The 24455-nt window shown below is 39.2% G+C and overlaps 1 protein-coding gene across 5 annotated transcripts in view; it reads left to right on the top strand.

Moving 5' to 3' along the window:
* zranb3 (zinc finger, RAN-binding domain containing 3) overlaps positions 1-24455 on the top strand; it is a 152869-nt gene that overhangs the window by 97299 nt on the left and 31115 nt on the right. For all 5 annotated transcript variants that reach the window (XM_088331362.1, XM_088331360.1, XM_088331363.1 and 2 more), the window contains exons 18-20: positions 3280-3420; positions 16414-16554; positions 17509-17701. In XM_088331362.1, the coding sequence (XP_088187488.1) occupies positions 3280-3420; positions 16414-16554; positions 17509-17701 (475 nt within the window). The remainder of the gene's footprint in view (positions 1-3279; positions 3421-16413; positions 16555-17508; positions 17702-24455) is intronic.

The following is a 24455-nucleotide window of genomic DNA, read 5'->3' as shown; positions in this document are numbered from 1 at the left end:
TGTTCCTTTCCGCCGCAGGTGGGCAGAAAAGGTGGAATAGAGCAGACGTCCAGTCTGGTTTCATGTTAAAGACGATGCTGTGCAGTATTTTCTAAGCTTCAGTAGGCCCGGCCTATTAGTTTGATCTAATTTTAATGCACGTTTAGTGCTAAAACTCTTATTTTGTATTTTTTTTTATTCATTTCAAAGCAACATGACGATTGAGACAAGCGATTTTTTTAAAGCTTTCACTCGAGTTCGTTTTTTGTGGTGAACTGGTTCAGTTGTAAAGCTGCATTTACTCAACTGTTATAACAAATTGTTGTCTTTCTTTTGTGAGTAAATGTGTATTGCTTAGAAAAGATCCTTTATCATCTGTGATTGTAATTTGTATTGCATGCTACAAATGTAGGCTGGATGATAAAGAATAGTACTGAAAAACAAAGCTAAACACTTGGCGTTGACATTTTTTTACATGAGACTATAAAATCTGGATCAAGCTCCTGACCCAAACTGAGTTTGACATTTATGTAGCATGGCACATCTGCATAGTACTCTTGTGATTATCATTGATGATCCATTCTACACTTTTTATTATTAAATGTAAACACGTTAACAAGTGAATGGTGGATTTTGTTTTTTGTCTTTCATTCGGGCAAGGGTTTTTTTTTTTTTTTTTTTTGCAGCATTACATCAGTGGCTTTAGTGGAGCTGAAGGTTGCTTTTAAATATGTCAAAGGATTGTTCCGTTCATTTTATGGATTCACTATTTCAAGCATGTCACTGGTGTTTTTAGTCCTTTTTTCACTTTGCTAACCTCTGCTGCAAACTGCATCAACTCTGGAATGGTGAGGTCATTTTAATTCCTGTCCAGATTGACATAAAGCATTGGGTGCAGTTTTCAACTTGCACACCTTTGCACTTGGATAACAAATTTGGCTGTGGCTAGTCCAGTGGATTAGATTAGATGATGGACTGTCCCTGTGGGGAAAAAAACACTTACTGAACTTGCAAAATAGACAGAATTCAGGAGCGCAAAGAGAAACATAGTGGCTGGAAACGGAGTAATGGAAATCAACATTTAGAGGAAGAATATGTGATATAATAATCCTTACTTTTTTAAATTACCAAAGAGAGGCTTTGCTGTTAAACCAGTCTGGACTGTAACATAAAAATAGCAAGTTCTCCAATGTTTATTTGGCATAGTTTAATCGTACGCATGTCCCAAGAAAATAAAAGTTTGCTGCACGTTAAAAATAATTTAAATGAAAACACGCACGCACACACGCGCATACATACATACATATAGTAGGGTAATTTTCTGGCAAAGTGGCTTCAGGCAATAACAAGGAACATTTTCATATCTGCCGTTTTGGTACTGGGGTCATATAATTTAAGCACGCCATGGAAAATATCTAATAATTTGCTTTGTTGTTTAACTTCCACAGTTTACCCACCATTTTTCCCAAACACCGCAGAAAAGCTGCTCCGTTTTCAAATCTTACCATTTTAAATTAGAAATTAAAAATTAGTTTGTCTTGTTGAAACGTTTTTTTATTGTTTTTCTTGTCCAAATAAATCCTGTCGTTTTTAGTACAAGCACCGCATGCTGCTGTTGGGTAAAATTACGGGACTGATCTAATTTATCTTTTTGAACTTGTGATTTGCTCTGAAAAACAAATTTTTGTGGTGGACCCCTGGCCTCCTCTGTTGGTTAATTCAATAACTGTAAGCAGGCGTTCCCTTCCCTCAAATTACATCCTAATTGAAATATTTTACACTTTTATCAAAAACCCTACAGAATATATATATATATATATATATATATATATATATATATAGTAATGTACACACACAGTGATACCTCGGTACTCAACCATAATCTGTTCGGGAACGCTGCTGGGACATCAAATTGTCCTAGTATTGAAGATTTTTTTCCCATACAAAGTAATGCCAGCAGAAATGGGAAGCTGTGTCTGTGCTGTCATCTATTGCACATTGGTCATCCTGGAAGTGGGATTACCACTTGTGAGGGCCCCTTCTTAAGGTTTCTTATTTTCCTCGTGCTGGGGTTTTGATTTTTTCCTTGCCCGCATGTTGGTTTTAGATTAGGCGATGGTGTAATTGCACCCCGAGCATTCCTTTGAGACATTTTGTGATTAAGGGCTATACAAAGAAATTTGACTTGACTTGACTAATAGTATTTATTTTAGACATTCATATGCACTCCGAAATAACCAAAATATTAAAGAGACATTTTGTGTTATTTAGTGCTTCCTAGTGGTAAGAATTACTTCATTCATAAACAAAAAATAATATTGATTAAAATACGACAAAAATGCTTTTTTTTTTTTTCTTTTTTTTTTAATTACTCGTAGGTCGAGATTTTTTTTTATTTGACATAACATGTGACTGACTGAAAGGGAGCTAAAATGATTGTCCGCCATCTTGCTTCTACTGGTACCCCGAAAAAACTAAATATTTGTAAAAGGCTGGGTACATGACTGAGTAGAAAAATTGTGTTGTTTGGTCACATTTGAGTCTTCATAATTTTTCTTTCTTGCACTCTGTATCACTCATTTTCCATTGCACAGTGATCGTCTAGTGTTCAAATAATACCGTGTCCCTTTAATAATCCGTGTATCCAACAAGCATAAATACCAAAAATAATACAACTTGTACCTAAACAAGGACAATTATTTCAAATCTGTAAATAGTAAAGATTAGACACGAAAAAGATAAAAAATGTGAACAATTTTAAACCATTTACTATACCTTTGAGCAGCGGTTCAATGGAAGACACTATTCTTGTATCAGGCTACACACTAATTCCCTTTGTTAATTTGATTGTTTTTTTTACAGTTTTTGTCTTTTCCATTCTCTTATCACTAAATATCTTAGGACACATTATTACTTGCGTAAAAGGCAATAAAACATAGTTACATTCAACTTGCTGACTGATGATATATAGGAAAATTCTGATTTTATTAAAGGTGACATTGTATGACTTTTTCTTGTGAGACAGCAACAACCTTTTTGCTTAATTTAAAGTTTTGTTTTCACCATTTCAAAATCAGCTTTTGCGTATAGTTCTCATATTCAAATCAAATGTATTTTTAGTCTTTTGTCCATCACAGTGTGGCCTATTTGAAGATCTCATTTCATCCAGTCATCAGGGGCAATCAAATATACTCCAATTTTGTACATGCAAACGTTTTGTAAATATGGCTAAAATGTATTCACAAGTCCACTATATGCCGCCATCCCTGTTAATGGCTGCCGATGCTCTCACTCGATCAGGTACCTCAGTCGTGATGAGGCTGCCCAGGCCTCGCTGAGCAAGGCCCAACAGGAAGGAGGCAGCGTGCGACTCATCACCAAAGACAACTTCTTCAGCAAAAGAAAGTCGACCTCGTCACTAAATTCACCCACCTCGGACAGGTATGATAAAAACACACACTTTCATGCATAAAGTGTTGTATTTGTCGAAACTGTTCTTCAGTTATGACTTGTATGTACCCGACTTATTTTGAATACATATTTTTTCCAAACAAAACTCTAATGTGGATTTTTCCTATTTCAAATTGAAGGGAAAGGTGGCATCATCCAAAATAACGTTGAGTGGGTATCAATACCAGGTATTAGTGTCTATGGCCACCCTCTTACTGTCAGTATTTGCTCACAATCAAGCAATTTGAAATTATAGGTATATAAAGTTACTATCAATTTCCTTAAAAGAACACACCAAAAGTATTAACATTTAGTGTCTGTTTTGGTCATTAGTCAAAAGCTTTGCATATAACATTAACAATTGAACCATGTTTAGAATATACACCACCCCTGTAGATGAAATACAGTGGGGCAAATAAGTATTTAGTGAACCACCAATTGTACATGTTCTCCTATTTGAAGATTAGACTGACCTGTAATTGTCAAGATTGGTAAACATGAACCACGAGAGACAGTATGAGGAAAAAATGAAAATCTTTTTTTTTAAAGAATCAAATTCCAAATTAGAGTGGAAAAAAGGTATTTGGTTACCTACCAACAAGCAAGATTTCTGGCTGTCAAAGAGGTCTAACTTGTTCTAAAGAGGTCTATTAAGGCTCTACTAATTTCCTGTATTAATGGTACCTGTTTTAATTTATTATCTGTAAAAAAGAAAACACCTGTCCACAACCTCAGTCAATCACACTTCAAACTCTGCTATAGCCAAGATCTAGGCGCTGTTGAAGGACAGAGACAAAATTATAGACCTGCACCAGCATGAGAAGACTGAATCTGCAATAAAAAAAACACTTGGTTCAAAGAAAATTAATTGTAGGAGCAATTATTAGAAAATGGAAGACATACAAGACCACTGATAATCTCCCTTGATCTGGGCTCCTTGCAAAATGTCACCCTTTGACATCAAATTTATAACAAGAACTGTCAACAGAAATCAGAGAACTACACAGGGGAACTAGTGAATGACCTTTTAGAGAGCTTGAACCACAGTAACAAAGGCTACTATCAGTAAAAGATTGCGCCGCCAGGGACTCAAATCCTGTACTGCCAGACGTGTCCCCCTGCTGAATCCAGTACATATCCAGGCCCATCTGTGGTCTGCTATAGAGCATTTGGATGATCCAGAAGAGGACTGGGAGAATGTGTTATGTTCAGATGAAACTAAAATAGAACTTTTTGGTAGAAGCACAGGTTATTGTGTTTCGAGGGGAAATAATACTTAATTGCGTCCAAAGAACACCATACAGTGGGTACACTGTAAAGCATGCGGGTGAAAACCTCATGCTATGGGGCTGTTTTCCTGCAAAGGGATCAGGACAACTAATTTGTGTAAAGGAAATAATGAATGGGGCCATATATCATGAGATTTTACTTAAAAATCTCCTTCCATCAGCAAGGGTATAGACTATGAGACATGGCTGGGTCTTTCAGCTTGACAATGATCCCAAACACACAGCCAGGGCAACAAAGCATTTCAAGGCCCTGGAGTGGCCTACCCAGTCTCCAGAGCTCGACCCTATCAAAAATCAATGGAGGGAGTTGAAAGTACATGTTGCCCATATGCAGCCCCAAAACATCACTGCTCTAGTGGTGAACTTTATGGAAGAATGGTCCAAAATAGCAGCAACAGTGTGTAAGAAAACTTGTGAAGAGTTACAGAAAACATTTGGCTTCTGTTAATGCTAACAAAGGGCATAGTGTATAACAAAGTAGCAAGACGAACATTTTGTATTGACAAAATACTTATTTTTCCACCATGGTTTGCAAATCAATTATTTAAAAATCAACAGTAATTCTCTTTTTTTTGTTACATTCTTTCTCTCATGGTTGAGGTTTACAGGCCTTTCTAATATTTTCAAGTTGGATCACTTGTTCTTTTGGTGGTTGACTAAATACCTATTTGCCCAACTGTATGATATTCCTACAAGTCCTGTGAAGATGTTATGATGCACGGCCATTATTACTGACAAGAGATTTTTAAAGGAAGTAATACATTTCGTCAAATGATTGATGGTAAATAGTATGGGTTTATCTGGTATTTAGTGTGACAAAACACTGACCAACAAGTTTTTACTTTCTGAATGTTAGATTGTTGTCTGATTGTTGTTATTTAAGCTATTTTTCCATTGGCTAATCAAGAAATACCATCAGTTTCTCTCCATAAGGCCATGTTTGTGTTATTATATTTTTGTGGCGCTTTTGGCTCATTTTTATAAATACACATCCCATGTCATCCTAAGTAAGGTACAGGTTGAACTGGATGAAACCTAAATTACTGTAAACTGAACGGTGGACATTGATAAAAGTCAGTAAACATAAATTGGAAGTGGCTTCACCATTTTTCTAATCTCATGGCTAAAATACTCCACTCATGTGTAGATGCGAACCAAAACCGAAAAAACAACATGCAGCCATATCTCAGAAACCTGCAGAGGTGGGTAGAGTAGCCAAAAAAAATTACTCAAGTAAAAGCACTGTTACTTCAGAATAATATTACTCAAGTAGAAGTAAAAGTTAAAAAGTACTCGGTGAAAAAAATACTCAAGTACTGAGTAACTAGCAACGTCGTATTAGTTTTTTAGACAACCTATCAACTTATCAAAGTCCATCCGATCAACAAAAATATAAATTTAATTTAAAAGTAGATTGAAAAACTCAACGTAAATCCAAGTGCTTTAATAAACAATCAAATAAAAATAGTATAAATCAAATAAATAAATTAAGCACATGGAGCACCAACCATTTTCGATCCGTTTCATCCATAAAAAACTTTTCCCCGCTGAAGTTGAATATGGTCAGATGATGAGGCTGCTACGTTTAATTGGCTGAACATGGTAGAGCCTGCCTGAGTTCCACATCAAAATAGATGCGCCTTAGCGGAGACAAACAGACAGACGCGTATTTATGTGGAAGGCATTTATTAAGTAACGAAGTGACAAAGCAACAACTTCAATGTTGCTTCATCTAGTAGAGTACAAGAATCGTTTTTTCTTCACAAATTTTCTCAAGTAAAAGTATGGGGATTTCAAAATACTCCTAGAAGTACAAAATTTCCCAAAACTTACTCAAGTAAATGCACTCCGTTACTACCCAACTCTGGAAACCTGACGTGACTGAACAAAACCAATGTTATTCCTGGAAGCACATCAGATTCACCTTAAACCAGCTAAAAACTGCAAAAAAGTAATTTGTTGTTGACTTTATTTGTTGTTCAGAGGATTTTTATAAGCAAAATACTTGTTAGGACATATATTTTTCCTGGACGTCATCAGCTCAGTAAAGTGTTCCACCTCTTTCCATAGTTGTTCATAAACATTGAATCATGCAGCAATAGCCTCTTAAATCAATAGTCTTCGTTGTTGATTTTTATGTCGCTGGCTGTCAACCATGGTGATCTGAAAACACAGAGATTTCATTTATTAGAGACGGGAGGTAACAAACGCGTGAATTATGATTTCCGCATCCGACTGAGAGAGTATAGGACGAATTTTAGCAATATTACGGAGATGGAAGAAAGCGGTTCTAGTAATTTTCTTCACATGTGTTTGAAAGGACAGATTGGGGTCAAAAATGACACCTAAATTTTTAAGTGAGTCGCTCTCTGTGATGTGGCAATTGTCGATGTTCACAGCGGTTTTAGAGAATAAGTCACGGGACACCACAGGTAACACTAGAGCTCAGATGTCAATTCGCCATATTTAACGCAGTGTGTCCTATCTGAGAGGTAGGATCTGAACCATAAGAGGACGTTTCCTGAGAGACCAATCCATTTTTCCAACCGTTCTAGCAAGATATTATGGTCCACTGTGTCAAATGCAGCACTAAGGTCCAGCAGCAGCAAAAGTGATGATGCGCCAGAGTCCATTGCCCATAGGAGATCATTGGTTACCTTAATCAGAGCTGTCTCAGTAAAGTGGTTAGCCCTGAATCCTGATTGCATTGATTCAAAGAGATTGTTCTCGGACATGAAGTCATTCAGCTGCTATGCCACTTCTTTTTCAAGTATTTTAGAAAGAAACGGTAGGTTTGACACAGGTCTATAATTACATAAGTTTTCTGGATCAAGGTTGGGTCGTTTCAGTGTGGGTTTAATGACGGCGGACTTAAAAGCCGCTGGAACTACACCTGAGGAAAGTGATATGTTTAAAGTATTTAGAACTAAAGGTGCAAGAACGCCAAAGAGACCTTTAATAAGTGAACCTGGAAGCGGGTCGAACTGGCAAGTGGTCGGTTTGGCCGTATTCACCATCTGTTTAAGATTATCGAGTGACAGTTCACTAAAACGGGACAAAATCCCTGGACAGCCACCATGTCGCGCATCTATAGATTTGAGTGCTTTAGTATGTGTTGAATTAATACTGTCTTCAGCGATTTCTTCCTGTATGCTTTGGATCTTCTTAGTAAAGAAGACCATTATGTCGTGGGCAGAATGAGTGGAGCTATCTGGGATAGTCTGTTGCCTTGTAAGCGATGCTACAGTGTCGAAAAGAACCTTGGGATTGTTCTTTTGTGACGCAATCACCTTCGAAAGGTAGGCTGATTTTGCAAAGGCCAGGGCCGCTTTATACTTAAACAAACTATCACACCAGATTTGATGGAAAACTTCAAGCTTGGTCGCACGCCATTTTCTTTCAGATTTCCTGCATTCTCGTTTAAGGGATCTAGTTTCATCATTAAACCAAGGCGTGCGTCTTAGTGTGCCAGAACTCTCAACTTACACGCAATTTTGAATTTCTTAAGTAGCATTGTTTGTTCAATCTTGAGCAAAAATATTCCAAAAAGAGTGCTCATCATTTCCCTATTAAGGTGATAATACGTCTCTTCAACCCCTTCCATTTTTTAAATCAATTCATTTCCCATCCCTTCGCTGTCTCCATAGAGAGCTGCTTCCGCCTTCTGTGCAGAGCACAAAAGCTGGCTATGCGCGTTCGTTCAGTAAATTTAGACCATAATGCAATCTGTTGGCGGAAACTCAACACCTGAGCATGAAACAAGCAACCGCGACCACACACAAGCAAACAGAACGCATTTGCCAATGTTTGTGCAAGATGTTTCTCAGTGAATTTGCCACTCAGGGTTGGTGCCTAATTTTAAGATTGCAGAAGTACAATGGCAGACAGATCTGGATTGTGTGATTAGCGCTCCAAAGCGTGATGGTGTACAAGGCTTTGTGGCGGCGCCAATTGCAGCAGAAACTTGTCCAGCTGTCTTGACTTGTGGGACTCATTCACTCCTTTCCCATGTCCAAAACTCAAGTTATTTGTATCTCAAAATGAGTTTTGTTTCTATGTTTCTTTAAGACTGATACTGATACAAAAATCTTGATTTATACTGAATGCCGAAACCGCTGCAAAAAATGACTGATATTTTTAAACAGGCATTGTGTATTATTTAGCACATCCTAGAGGCAGCACAACCTAATTCATTACAATATGCCATATATATATATATACTGGACTGTCTCAGAAAATTAGAATATTGTGATAAAGTTCTTTATTTTCTGTAATGCAATCAAAAAAACAAAAATGTCATACATTCTGGATTCATTACACATCATCTGAACTATTTCAAGCCTTTTATTATTTTAATATTACTGAATTTGGCCTACAGCTTAAGAAAACTCAAAAATCCTATCTCAAAATATTAGAATACTTCCTCAGACCAAGTAAAAAAATAATTTTATAACAGCAAAACTAAATCAAACATTTGAAAATGTCCATTGATGCACTCAGTACTTGGTTGGGAATCCTTTTGCACGGATTACTGCATCAATCCGGCGTGGCATGGAGGCAATCAGCCTGTGGCATTGCTGAGGTGTTATTGATGCCCAGGATGCTTCGATAGCGGCCTTCAGCTCATTTGCATTTGCAGGTCTGGTGTCTTTCATCTTCTTCTTAACTATACCCCACAAATTCTCGATGGGGTTCAGGTCAGGGGAATTAGCAGGCCAATCAAGGACAGTGATGCCATGGTCAGTGCACCAGTTACTGGTGGTTTTGGCACTGTGGGCAGGTGCCAGATCATGCTGGAAAATGAAATCCTCATCTCCATAGAGCTTTTCAGCAGATGGAAGCATGTAGTGCTCTAAAATCTCTTGGTACACAGTTGCATTTACTCTGGACTTGATAAAACACAGTGGACCAACACCAGCAGCTGACATGGCTCCCCAAACCATTGCTGACTGTGGGAACTTCACACTGGATTTCAAGCAACTTGGATTTTGCTCCTCTCCAGCCTTTCTCCAGACTCTGGCGCCTTGACTTCCAAATGAAATGCAAAACTTGCTTTCGTCTGAAAAGAGGACTTTGGACCACTCTGCAACTGTCCAGTGCTTCTTCTCCATAGCCCAAGTCAGACGCTTCTTCCGTTGTCTTGAGTTCAGAAGTGGCTTGACCATGGGAATACGGCTATTGTAGCCCATTTCCCGGACACGTCTGTGAACTGTGGCTTTTGATACCTGGACTCCAGCTTCAGCCCACTGTCTTTGAAGCTCCCCCAAATTCTGGAAGCGGCTCTTCTTCACAATTTTGTTAAGGCTGCGGTCATCTCTCTTGGTTGTGCAGCGTTTCCGGCCACATTTTTCCCTTCCAACAGACTTTTTGTGGATATGCTTTGAAACTGCACTCTGTGAACAGCCTGCTCTTTGAGAAATTTCTTTTTGTGTCTTAACATCCTGATGGAGGGTATCAATGATGATCCCCTGGACAGCAGTCAGATCAGCAGTCTTCCCCATACTTGTGATTTAGTTTACTGAACCAAGCTGAGTGTTTTTAAGGCTCAGGAAACCTCGCAAGGTGTTTCGAGTTAATTAGATGATTCAGGTGATTAGTTGAATAGCCTACTTATATACTTTTTCATGATATTCTAATATTTTGAGATAGGATTTTTGAGTTTTCTTAAGCTGTAGGCCAAATTCAGCAATATTAAAATAATAAAAGGCTTGAAATAGTTCAGTTGATGTGTAATGAATCCAGAATGTATGACATTTTTGTTTTTTTAATTGCATTACAGAAAATAAAGAACTTTATCACAATATTCTAATTTTCTGAGACAGTCCAGTATACCAGCTCAGTAGCCTAGATGGTAAGGCGCCCGCTTTGAGACTGGGAGGTTCGGGTTCGCGCCCCGGCCGAGTCATTCCTAAGACTTAAAAAGTGGTCGGCGGCGCCCTCTCTTGGCTGCGGCTGCATCGGGTCAGATGCAATCGACATTTCGTTCTGTGTACATTGTTACACAGAATGACAATACAAGGAAAATTATTATTATTATTATTATATATACCATATATAATCTGCTTTCTGTAATGTATCATTTATTTTGACTTTTCAGTTTCATATTTGAGCAAACTAAGAACTAATTTACAGGCATTAAAATAAAAAGAACTTGATGTGTGAATAAAATAAAGATGTGTGCGCATTTGCGTGCGAGAGTGTGCGTGCAAGTTAATTACCATGTTTAATCTGGAAACTATGCTTGTTGGTGCAGCTCCATCCTTTGGATTTGGTTAGTTTACTCAGTCCACCCAATGCTAGCTGACGACAACACTGATTAAGTGTGCATAGATTACTAGAGTCTTGCTTGACACGTCCCACACGTCCCCAAAGTTTCATGGAAATCAGCCGTTGTGTAATCCTCTTCTCGAACGGCAATCAAAACAATATCCAGTAACCTTGTCCTCCACAGAGGTTAATGGAAAAAACAGAAAAAGCGGAAGATAAAGTGAGAGAAAGTCGAATGGATTTGTTTGGTTGTAAATGTGGGCCAGGTGTGGTTGTTTGCTGAAGTCTTGTTGCTATATTTGAATGACTTAAAGCCAACGTGCACACTTGTGTTTGTGTTTAAATGAATTTCTCGCAATCAAATGTATTTCATTAGCTTTTAAAAGGCTTCCCCTGCTCCCCCTCCTTCCTCAAATAAACCCTCTCCTGGCCATTCTCATTTCAAGCACATCATTAGAGGCTTATACTTGCCTCACTTTCATCCATAGACCATTCTGGCACCACATGGTTCTCTTGGTATTCATTTCTGGTATCCTCTCAACATTTTGTCTTTAGAGGGCTTCAGTTTTAATATTCGTGAGGACATATCTGTCTGTAGTCTTTCCCCTATTCTTTTTTGCTGCCTCGGTTTGTATTCAAAAGGCAAAACCATGGGGTAAAACAATAGAGTCCATCTGTCTTTCTCTACTCACGCTCCTGTACCCTGCTGGGGTGGCGTGGCAAATGCCCAACTTGGTTGTCCTCAAAAACACTGAATAAAACCAACTCTCATAAGTGCATGCTAGGAATTGGCAAACATTGTCATAGCATGCATGTTATATTCAATATGCGGAACTAATTTAGAATGATAAACAGAGTGTCAGAAATCTATTCATGTCGATAAAATGGTCAATATGATAATTTACTACTACTCTTACTACTAGAGAAGTCACGTCAAGTCATGTTTATTTTTAGCCCTTAATCACAAAGAGTCTCAAAGGGCTGCACAAATCAAAGACTATTGCAAACTCCAGACTATAATGTCACCATCCCCTGATTTAAAACCTACATGAGGGCAAATAATACACAGATATTGTCAACATAAAATATAGGTTATTCATATGCTATAGAATAAAGGTGTGTTTTAAGCTTAGATTTAAACATATCCACTGAGGTTGCAGATCGAATTTCAGGGGGAAGAGCATTCCACAGCACCGGAACCCGAATGGAGAATGCTCTAGAACCTGCAAATCTCTTCTTGGCTCTAGGGATAACTAGTAGACCAGCATTTTCAGAGTGAAGGCTCCGGACCGGAACATAGGGTGAGATTAAATCTGAAAAATATGAGGGAGCAAGTCCATGCATGATTTTGTATACTACCAACAGAACCTTAAAATCTTAAGCTAACAGGGAGCCAATGCAGGTTAGCTAAAATTGGGATAATGTGATCAAACTTTCTTGTCTTAGTTAAAAGCCTTGCTGCAGCATTTCGTACTAGCTGAAGGCTCTTGATTATGGACTTAGTTAAAAGCCTTGCTGCAGCATTTCGTACTAGCTGAAGGCTCTTGATTATGGACTTCGGGAGACCGGAGAGTAGTGCATTACAGTAATTGAGACGGGAGGTACTATTAAAAACAAGCTGATTAAAGTATATTCCTTCTGTTACGAAAGAAAATATAAAAATGGACTTTGAGTATATCTTAACATGCAGTGATTAATTGGATGGAGATCAGAATTCTCATTTTCAAATAATGTGTGTATATGATTAGCATATGAATAACCTATATTTTTCTGTTTACAATATTTGTGTATTTGTTATTTCAACATCCCTTGCAGCCTGGGCATCCTGGAAGAGGGATTACCTCATGGACGGTCCCTTGTCAAGGTTTCTTCATTTTCCTCATGTTGAGGTTTTTGAGTTTTTCCTTGCCCTCATGTAGATTTTACATCAGGGGATGATGGAAATATTGTCTGTGGTTTGCAATAATCTCTGGTCTGTGCAGCCCTTTGTGACGCTTTGTGATTAAGGGCTATACAAAAAAACTTGACTTGATTAGTGACGATAGATCACCCAAATACAAGGTCGTTAGATTAACTCAATTGAAAGGAATAAAGCACAAGCAAAGCCATCCCGCAATTAGACGATGTCTCAGGATTCAACTTATGACATTACAGTACATGAAAAATGATATTATTCATGACACTGATAACAGTGCCTTGCAAAAGTAACACTTAAAAGTAATACTTTGCATTTAGCCCAAAAAGTCCAATTTGGGTCTCATCTGACCAAAGCACCTTGTTCCACATGTTATTTCCAGTATGTTTCCAATGTGGATTTTGGCAAAAGCCAAACGGGACTTTTTTAGTATACTTTCAAAAAGGGCTTTCTTCTTGCCACATTGCCATAAAGGGTAGGTTTATTCAGAGTAGGACTAGTGCACAGATTGTCCCACCTCAGCTGTTTATGCCTACAGGTCATCCGATGTGATCAAGAACCTCTTGGTTGTTTCTCTGATTAGTTTTCTCCTTGTTAGGGCAGAAAGTTTAGAAGAACGGCCTGGTCTCAGTAGGTTTGCAATGCTTTTATGTTCTCTCCATTTTGATTTTATTGCTTGCATAGTTCTCTGGAAAATATGTATATGTTGCTAAATTTTCTTGTATTACATTCCCGCTTGGAACTTTGACACAAATTTATCCCGGACCTGCCTGGTGTGTTATTTGGTCTCCATAAGGCTTGTGTTTCCTTTCACAGACTTCTGAGCCCATCACAGAGCAGGTAGATTAAAACTGAGACTTCATGACTCACAGCTGCACTCGGTTTGTCATTATTGGTCATTTAAGTTGACATTGGAACATTCAGACGTCATCTGGAAACATCTGAAGTCCGTTGGTATAGCTGAGAGGACAGGGGGGCTATATTTATGCCACACCTACTTTTCAAAATTATGTTTTCACTTTTTTTTGGGTTGCAAAATTATGTTTTCACTTCTGAACTTTCGTCTCTCAATTTATCTGTTGGTGATTTGGCTGTTCCTTTGGGAGTAACGAGTTTTATGGTAGAGCACATAAGTTTTAAAAAAATGACATATTCTGAACATTTCTCTTGTGTATCCCTGGTTAATCACAATAAAGGTAGCTCATATGCGTAGTAAGAAATAGCAACAGTAATACACTAATATAGCTATTTAGCACTAGCTAACTTTTTATTTTAAGTGTCTTTGACGTGACTTGTACCTAACTAACATAAAATTGCTCAGAAATACATCAAACGTCCCTTGTAAAAAAAGGTTGCTCCAAATCCTGGAATTCTTGAGCTGCTCTCCGTTTGATTGCAAACAAACATTGTCGTCTTCTGTCTTCATCAAAAGGGATACAATCCTAAATTGGGCTTGGAAGCTTGCCCACCTCACAGGAATTAATCACCATGGTAAAAAGTGGTAGTTATATTCTTCTATCGCGGTTATTGGTATTTGTTTTGACTCAACTGCGTGCGCTCGAGTGCTTCTTGTTGTCCATCATGGCTTTCATTCTGCCAGAGAAGGCAGCGTGACGTCACGTGCAAAGGGCCACCAAAAGCCCTATGACGTCATTCATGATCACTGTCATCAATGTTTTTTAAACTAAGTCATTCTTGTAGTAATATCATCACGTCATATTGTTAGATATAACAAAATTGTGAATATGCTTGTTTGATGTTGAGATTGTCGTGTTTGCTGCTGTTGGTGTCGGTGGATTTGTTCAGTACAAAAAACAATCGATTTTGGACTGGACGGATCTATTGAAACTGACAAAGATGTTATATAACGAAATTGTGAATATGCTTGATTGCTGTTAAGATTGTCGAGAAGGGTTGTTAAAACCTCACATTGTTTGTTTGCTGTTATTAGTGTCAATAAATTTGTTCAAACCAAAAAAAGAAGTATGCAGAAAAAAGTTTCAGTATATCTTTTTCTACTTTCCACAACAAACGGTCTGGTTGTGGAAAGTAGAAGTAAGAAGGGAGAGGACCCACACAGAGGACTGGAGGATGCTGCTTGGGAGGGTGGGATGTTAGAGCTATGCCCTTGCACAATACAGTAGTATTGCCCTTTACACGTTGGTTAACTACTGTTAAAAGATAATAACTCTGAAATTGTTTAATTGAAGTTGGAAATGTCAGGAAAAAATGTTAAAACGTCATATTGTCACGTCATATTGCCAGACATAACGAAATTGTGAATATGCTTGATTGCTGTTAAGGTTGTCGTGAAGGGTTGTCCAAACCTCACATTGTTTGTTTGCTCTTATTAGTGTCAATAAATTTGTTCAAACCAAAAAAATATATTTTTCTGACAGATACCCAAGTAGTTTATAGTATATAATCCGGTGCGCCTTGTATCCCAGAAAAATATTGGTGGATAAAATTGGAAATGTATACAGTATTTACTTGATTGCGTTATAACACGAGGTTTTAAGATCGCTTGGTTTTCGCAGTCAATGGGAACCTGAACCACCCACGAATAGTAAAAACACTTGACGTAGCGTCACACTTTCATAAAATTCCCCATTGGGATAAACTTACCTCGAGATTACGTCATTACCGACTGAGAATATACGACTGGGCTATCGCTTGCTAACTCCCATGAATTGTAGCTTCAGGTACTTCGTTTCATGGCTAATGGACCTGGTATCTGAAAGATGCAGGGTCCGCCGCGGTGGCTTAGCAGAGTTTTTAGCTTAGCCATTAGCAATAGGCAGGACCTTGTTTTTGCCTCAGATTCCCCTGCACCATAACAATCCAGAGAGCACCCGCTGGCATTTCTTTGCCCTCTTATGACTTTCCTTAGAGTCCAATTTAATTGATGAATTTATGCCGCCAATGGCTAGCTGTCGCTATGCCTCCCAGTTTCACTGTTTTGACTGCATGCACCAGCTTATCGCAGTCTGACACACAGACGGTCACACCCACCTTAACAGAGTACACTCCCCAATCGGTCTCTGATTTCTGCAGAACACAATGCATGACACCTTGATATCAATGACCATAAAGACAAAATCAAGTGCGAAGTAGCGAGGGGTCTTTCTATATTATCGTGTTTTTACATTGATCTAATTAATCGAATTACATCGTTGACCAAAATCGCAAAACATTGGATGCAACGGGAACCGAACCTGGGTGGTGGTAGTTAGAGCGCCAAAACAGCTAGACCAGTGGTCAGGTTTTGGCACTCCCACAATCACCCCTCCTCTTCCCCATTCTTTACAAATAAAATATGAAAATCCAGGTTTGCTTCGGGCTCAGTCCCTTAAATCAATGGGCTTCAATGCTTGCAGGCCCAGGTCGGGTCGTGCTAAAATTTTTTTGCTTGATCTTATCTCTACCTTGGAGTGCCATGTCAAATTTTTGCAAACAATGTTCACTATGTTATTGATGGCAATAAAGACAATTCAATTGAATGCATGTTTGCAGCTCAGGGGAGAAAGTTAAGGAACAGCAATCACCAGCTTTCCTGCAGGCGGTGGACGCTGAGGGTATCCCATTGTGTCTGTTTTGCCATCAGGCCTGCTCGACCACTGGTGGTGCCTGGGACACTCGATTTTGCAGCTTTAGGTGAGTTAAAGAAAAAATAAATGACTGTATTTTCCGGACTATAAGGCGCACCCAAAAATCCCAAATTGGCCAAAAGTTTTAATGTGCGCCTTGTAATCCAGTGCCCCTTATATGCTTACAAAATTTTAATAGAATTAGCTTATTCATGCAATTATTGATCAGTTGTTAAGTTTTATAACTGACCACGATTGAATAATAATGTTGTCAACGAGGATCGAACTAGATAGCACTGGTAAGAGCACCTCCTCACAGCCAGGCCGCTATGAACATGGATATATATATAATATACACATATCATCATTTAGATCAACATTGAATCATTCAGAGATCCTCATTGAAGTTTGAGTTTGCTGCACTGAAAGTAAAGGGACTAAATAATTTTGCACACCCACTTTTTTGTTATTCATTTGTTAAAAAGGTTTAAAATATCCAATAAAGTGTGTTCCACTTCATGATTGTGTCCCACTTATTGTTGATTCTTCACAAGAAATTACAATTTAATATCTTGATATTTGAAGTCTGAAATGTGGCAAAAGGTCACAAAGTTCAAGGGGGCTAAATAGTTTCGCAAGTCACTGTATATATATATATTTATATATATAATTTATATGGCTGTGTCCAGTGGCCGATTTTAACACACACGTTTAAACAAACCACAGCTCCAACAACCTAGCCCAAGAATATTTCCCGGGAGCGCCGGGCCATGTTTATTGATTTTGTTGGTTTAATCAGGGGTGTCTTGACACGAAACCTAGATAATAATACTTGCGGAGGCCTAAAGTACAACTGTGTACATTTTCATAAAAATCGGTTCAGACGTTTCGGAGCCTATAAGTCACACACATACAGCGATACAAATTGGGATTTTTGGGCAGAGCCAGGACATCCAATCATATTGTTTTATCAAATCGCTGCTGAAATTCATCGTAAACATGTGTTTTCTGTCCCCCGTAGGTGCCAGGAAGAATTCCAGTTGCGCTCTAGCCAAACATACATGCGCTCGCGGGTGCTGGAGGCGGAGCGCGGCATCTGCCAGCACTGCGGCCTCCACAGCCACGACGTCTTCCTCAAAGTCCGCGATGCGCCACCATCCAAGCGCAAGGAGATACTGGAGAACACCTGGCTTGCCCAGCTGTCACTCAAACAGGTTGGACAACACCAAAAACATTAGGCACTTAATGCGCATGCACGCACTCAAAAATTGATTTTCAATAGCATAGGCCAGCTCCCCGTAAATGGATTGCAAGGCCCATTGATTTTCCTTCCAGTGCCAGGCTCTGACCAGTAAGCCCGTTTGATTTTGTTGGCTGTTATCCTGCAGTCCCCACAACCTCTTAATTTTCTTTCTTCCAACACACACACAAGCGCACTTTTTTATTTATCCCCCTAACCTCTTCGATGCGGCGAGCTTTAGAGGAAACAAACTGTGCTACATGATACATACACGGCGTGGTGGTGCGAAAGCTGAAAGATTAGTGCCTTATTTTTTCCTTCATACCAAGGCTTCTTTGGTGTTTGTGTGTGTTTCCTGCCACATCTCTGTTTCCGCCTGTTTTAGTGAGTGTGAGAGCAGGCATGTGAACTGTGTCTTCATGTTCTGGCCAGCTCCTTTCTATCTTTCGGGATCAATTCCACCTTCCCTGCCTTAATGTCAGCGCTCAAATTGGGCAAATTGATTTTTGGTGCTCGACTCCTTGTCAGGCTTCTCTTCCATCATCTTCAGTTCTTAATTGATTTCTGCTCTTTGTGTCTTCAAATGTGATCAATACTGTTGCTCTTTTGTGTTTTCACACTGCTTCAAAGTGAATCTGGTTCTCAAATCTTCGCTTGGTAGGTGTGTGTTGGAATGCTATGCGTACTTTTGCACTCAAGTGGTTGTGCTTCGAGTCTTTTCCTGTTTTTCTATTATTTTACTCGTAGAGCGTAAACTGCCTATTGTAGTTATTTACAAACTGGGAAAATGACTATGGGAGGAGACAGTACAATGTGCCATAGACCTGCTTTTTTGTAATCGATCAATATTTCAGTAAGCTATTTATAGTAGCTTAAGTCGAAGCTCCGCTAATGATTGCCGGCCTCTCAGTCTGGCAGTTTAAAGTGTTTCCTTGTCTTAATTCAAGATTGTTCAACCGTAGTACCAAAACTGCCCAGATTAAAAGCCAATAAATAAATAGACAAAGAACGGATATGAAACATTATTGCTGAAATTAGAGGTGCTGTCTGGAATTTGCAAATGTGTTACTCTCTGCCGCCCTCTCCTCGCCTACAGTCATGATCGTAGTCTCAGTAATATCATTAATGTATATCTGCATATCTTAGACCAGTGTTCAACCAATAATTAATGCACTGTGCCGTGGGAAATGATCCAATCTCTGTGCCTGTTCGGTCTAGTAAAAGCCATCTTTCATTTGAATTTACTTTAAACGGAGATGAAACGGCACCGACTGGTGAGCTGCGGGATCTTTTCAATGAAAAAAAATGTGCCTTGGCTCGGAAAAGGTTGAAAAACACCATCTTAGGCATGCTCCAATAAACTCTTATTTTTTCATCTTTGTCAAGGTTCGGGTTGGCTTTTGGACTGTATTTGAAACAGGCTTTTTCTTACTTTAATCATTTATTTCTACACTATTACAAAACTGCGATGACAAGGGTGAATTCACTCTCCAATTCACTCTACCCCCGCCCCCCTTCCTCCTACTTAATGTTTTTCGTGTCCCTGAACAACATTGGTAAAAGTAATTTAAAAGCAGATAGGCGCGGGTAAAAAAATTAAAAAACTGATTTCACAGGTCAAGGCCAGCAAAATCTCATTCTCCTGGGCTCCGGGTAGATTTCTGAGCCAGGCAACAACTAATGGCTGAAATGTGATTGGTTAAATGCTTAAATATGAAAGCACACATCTGCAATCAGGGAAAAGCAATGAAATTAAATTGACAGACAGTTTCAAATTATTTAATAAGTGTTGATAGACAAAATATAGTTACCATCACATGATTCAGATCTTTTTGGGTCCAGCAGAGAAGGCCTTTCAGATCCTGATGGCCCACCACTGTCCAGTGGACATATTTAAAACTGCACGTCAGTGTTTGACATGATGATCTTTTTTTTTTGTGCTTGTTTCAGTCTTGTCTCGCGGGCTGGATTACATTAACTGGTGGGCCTGATCCAGCCTGCGAGCCGTATGTTTGAAACCCATGCTCTAGTGTATGGGCTATTGAACCCACTGTGGCACTAGAAAGCGGCGAACCAGCCCAATGGCGTAGCACCGCTCAAAAGCACATGTAGGACGCACACATACAATATTGGAATAGATTCAGTGCAGTTTCTCTCAGCAAATGATAACGTCATTGTTCCTTATGGTTGCTAGCTTAATGTTGCTATTCAATCTTACATTAGCACTGGCCATGCACCAAACTTCAACGTTATGCAACAAGTGTAAGCGAGAATGTTAATTCCCTTGATTGAGATTCAAGACCCGCTAGCGCTAGCGGAGGAGGTCACAAAACGGCAAATTGCATCTTCTGCGCTGTGACAGGAAAACAACAGGCTGCCGTTAGGCTGCTTTCATCAATATGAGGCGCCAACTTTGTCGCACAACTGCAACATGTGACAGTTTCACAAACTTGTTTCACGCTGCGTAGGAGTCATCGTCATGTTATTTTCTGCAAAACCATCATGACGTTCACAGCTATATTGCACATTATCCGCTTTGATTTTTTTTTTCCCTTATTTCCTGCTCTGTGCTTTCTCTCGCAGTGTTGAGCGCGTTGCTAAAAAACTGTAATTAGTTACAGACACTAGCTACTTCATTTCAAAAGGAATTCAGTTAAACCCTCCACCCCCAGATTTCTGACACCAAAAATTAGCGCGTTAATCTAAAAGTAACTATCTAGTTACAAATTATCGTATAAACTTGTATAAAAGCCGACCCCCTGAAACTGCTTTAAAAAAGCCATATAGCTTATTTTCACGACTATAAGGCGCACCGGGTTATAAGGCACACCCCCCAAAATATTTTTCCCCCCTAAATTTCCATGCATAAGGCACACCGGACTATAAGGCGATACAGTGGTAACGTCAACAAACCAGTCAGATAGTTTAGTCAAACTTATTAACCCCTTAACATTACGACGGCTTGCAAAGAGGCAATTACGTGTCTCCAATCACTCAAATGCGTCATTCCACATATCATTAGGTTAAACTCTTGGGATTCAAGAAATGCCAAACATTTCTTAGTTTTATATTATTTTTCACTGGCAACTGTGTGGACAGCAAAGTAAGAATTTCACTGTGCAGGTAAGGGTGGTTCTTTACTGTGCATATGACAATAAACACTTTGAATTGAATTAAATTGAATTTAAAAATAGACTCATTACAGAAACATCAAGACATCAGTCTGAAACAAGATACCGGGAAAATATAAAGCCGGGTTAGCTCACCAAAGTCGTCTTGCAGCCATCGTATTCAATAATAATAAGTAACCATGGTCCTCTTACATCCGTGAGTGTAGTAAATTCAACGGTGTAAAATATTTACTTACTCCAAAACAAACGATAATGCTGACAAAAAAAAAAAATCCACAGAAAAGCATCTCTGCATCAATGGATGTTGCTTTTTGCTAGCTGTCTGTTTCATCCGATAATTCCTGTTTACAAATACAGACTAGTAAAAAAAAATCTCCAGGCCGTAGACCAACCTAACTTATGATTCACATCTTTTTTGTCCAATTGCAGGCTTTGTTTTACGCCGTTTTAGCACGAGCCTGTAAATGCTACCTCCAAATACCTTTTCACTACCATAGTGACCGATTCCAATGATGATTGACACATTGGTTAGTAAATGAAGCGCTGTTATATATATATCCCAGCATGCACCGCAGACTACTTCTTCTACGGGGGAAAATCAAGTCAGCGGCTGCTTGCCTTAGTTCCGAGACCCTGCGACTAAATATAGATTTTAAGGAGCACTGCATTATAAGGCGCTTGATCAGCTTTTGAAAAATTGAAGGCTTTTAGCGGCGCCATATAGTGCGAAAAATACAGTACTTAGCGCGCTGGAGATACAGTACAGTCTGTTTACACATGAACGAGGAAGAGGAAGTGAATTTATTCTTCTTCGGTTTGGATGCCGGGTGAGCTCTCACAGCACCACACGCCGGTAGCGGCGGAAAGAAGCACCACAGTACTGCCCTGTACTTGGGAAAAAGGTGCACAATATAAAATCTAACTTAGTGTTGTCCGGATATTGTTCGACATCCCCGAGAAAATGTTCGTATCTGCCATTTTTCGTACCTCCAATGTTCATAACTAGGGGAGAGTCTGTATAAGTTAGGCCAGATTTTCAAAGCACTATGTTGTAATTATTTTTGGGGCTTTTTATTCAAATGAATGAAAACTTTATTCAAACATTAAAATAAAAACAGAACAAAAACAATAACTCAACATCAAAATAATATTACATATATGTTCGGAAAGGGGCAGTCAGAAGCAAATGCTTATATTCCCTACCCCTTCATCTTCCCTATTAAACACACCAATTATATAACAACAATTGTAATACTATTAATAATAACAGTTATGGTTATAATAACAGTTATGGTGTAACAACAGCAACAATAACACAATATAGTTTTTGTCTCCGGTTACATGTTTTACCCTGGAGTGCCATGTCTAATATCGTTGCATACAATGTTTCACAACTTCGATATCAACGACAATAAAGACAATTCACACTGCATGTAGTAACTGCAGTAGAATTCTGACATTTTATTAGGAATGCGTTTCAGTACTTGTTACAGAGAAAAGTAAGCGTTTTCCTTTGTAACAATGATAGTTTAAACACTGGTCACAAATGCCCTGTATTTGTTTTTCTTTCCAATTATGAGAAGGCACATCTGCAATGTGCCTCTGTGGTGCACATATCTATCCAATTGAAGTGTGTGTGTGTGTGTGTGTGTGTGTGTGTGTGTGTGTGTGTGTGTGTGTGTGTGTGTGTGTGTGTGTGTGTGTGTGTGTGTGTGTGTGTGTGTGTGTGTGTGTGTGTGTGTGTGTGTCAAAATAAGACTTAAGGCGAGTGTAGCGCTCAGCACATCACGGCAGTGGGGAAAAATCAACTCGAGCATAGATGGATGGTTTGGGAGGGTTGTGCAATCACGACTTGTTTTGTGCAATTTGAAGCTGTATGAGAGAACATCTATAGATGTTGTTTTGTTTATTTATTTTGCATGCGTTCGTGTGTTTGTGCACGTTTTTGTGTGTTTGTTTGAGAGGTCATTTGAGAAGTTAATCATAGTTGCTCTCACATGAAACATCATACTATCACACACGCACAATCATACCCATGCACAAAGACTACTCTTTCATATGTACTATTGTACTTTCGAGCACACTCCACTATACTATCTCTTGTCAGAACCAGAACAGAAACAGGACCCAATCGCGTCATGTTCTCACACAAGCCCTTTATTTTACGGAATATGGGGAGTCATGCACGTTAGGAAGCTGGTCTAGCGTGGTAGAACAGTAAGCCAGAGACCGACGAGACTGATTCAAATAGCCGGAGTTGAGATCGGACAGACGGAGTCGATACCGGACAGGAAGGGACATACTGGGAAACTAGACAGGAACGAAAACTGGAGAAAACAATAAACAGGACCAAAATAGACGGAAACAAATTTGGAACCCGAAATAAAACAGGACAAACATAAACGGGAACAATACCGGACTGAAGATATCAACAGGAAATCAGGACCGAGTCAGAACCCACATCTTGTGGGGCAGTAGTTCTTTTGACGTGCTGACCCTGAAGCAAGAGAGCGCTGATCTTTATATAAACAGAAAGTCATAATCTCTCAACGAGCCACAGCTGGCAACACACGGGCGGGGCCAATTGGGCAACATGGCAACTGTGACCCACACGGGCGGGGCCAATTGGGCACCACGGCAACCGTGACACACACGGGCGCGGCCAATTGGGCGCCATGGCAACCATGACATTTCTCACATAATACTATACTCTCACATAATACTATATTCTTATACACACACAACATGCTCTCATTCATCCATTACTTTGCTCTCACACGCATTACTATACATTACACACTAATACTATACTCCCACACACAGGACTATAGACTCTCACAGCCACTATTATACTCTCTCACACACGCTATAATACTCTCTCACACAGCCTATTATTGACTCTCACACACTATTATACTCCTTCACACACACTATATTTTTACTTACATGTCTAAAATTGCCAATACTAGAGGCATTTTGTTTTCTCTCCTAGGGTAATGATCACCTCAGCTTTCAGTGTTGTAATACCTTTGGTGCTTTTGGTAACCCAGGCAATGCACACTGATCTTATGTTGAACAGTTCAGCGCCAAACTGGATTTGCTTCCAGTACAGAAGTACAGGGGTGTGAAAAAATATTTCCCCTCCCCCCGCCCTGTTTTTTTATATCTTTTGTATATTTATACCAGTCTTCCTTAAGGATTTTCTGGGAAACGGCAGAAAGTATTATTCCGTCAACCAATATTGTGCCAATTATAGGCGAGTTATAACGGGCTGCATACCTTCACAAAAGTTAAATCTTTGACACATCAGTCCACAGAATGTTTCTCCAAATGTTTTGAGGATAATCAAGATTATTTTTGGCAAATTTGAGATGACTCTTTATGTTCTTTTGTTGCAGAAGTGGTTTTTGCCCAAGAACTCTCCCATGAGTGCCATTTTTGCTCAGTGTCTTTCTTGTAGTGGAGTCATGAACACAGACCTTAACTGTAGCCAGCCAGGCCTGCAGTTCCTTGGATGTTTTTCAGGGTACTTTTGTAACCTTCTGAATGAGCCATCACACTTTTGTAATAATCTTAGTTGGTCGACCATTGTTCCAA

The sequence above is a fragment of the Urocampus carinirostris genome, chromosome 3, assembly GCF_059441175.1.
Source record: "Urocampus carinirostris isolate Australia breed hairy pipefish chromosome 3, RoL_Ucar_1.0, whole genome shotgun sequence".
Taxonomy (NCBI): Eukaryota; Metazoa; Chordata; class Actinopteri; order Syngnathiformes; family Syngnathidae; genus Urocampus; species Urocampus carinirostris.
This window is presented reverse-complemented; position numbering and strand designations above follow the sequence as displayed.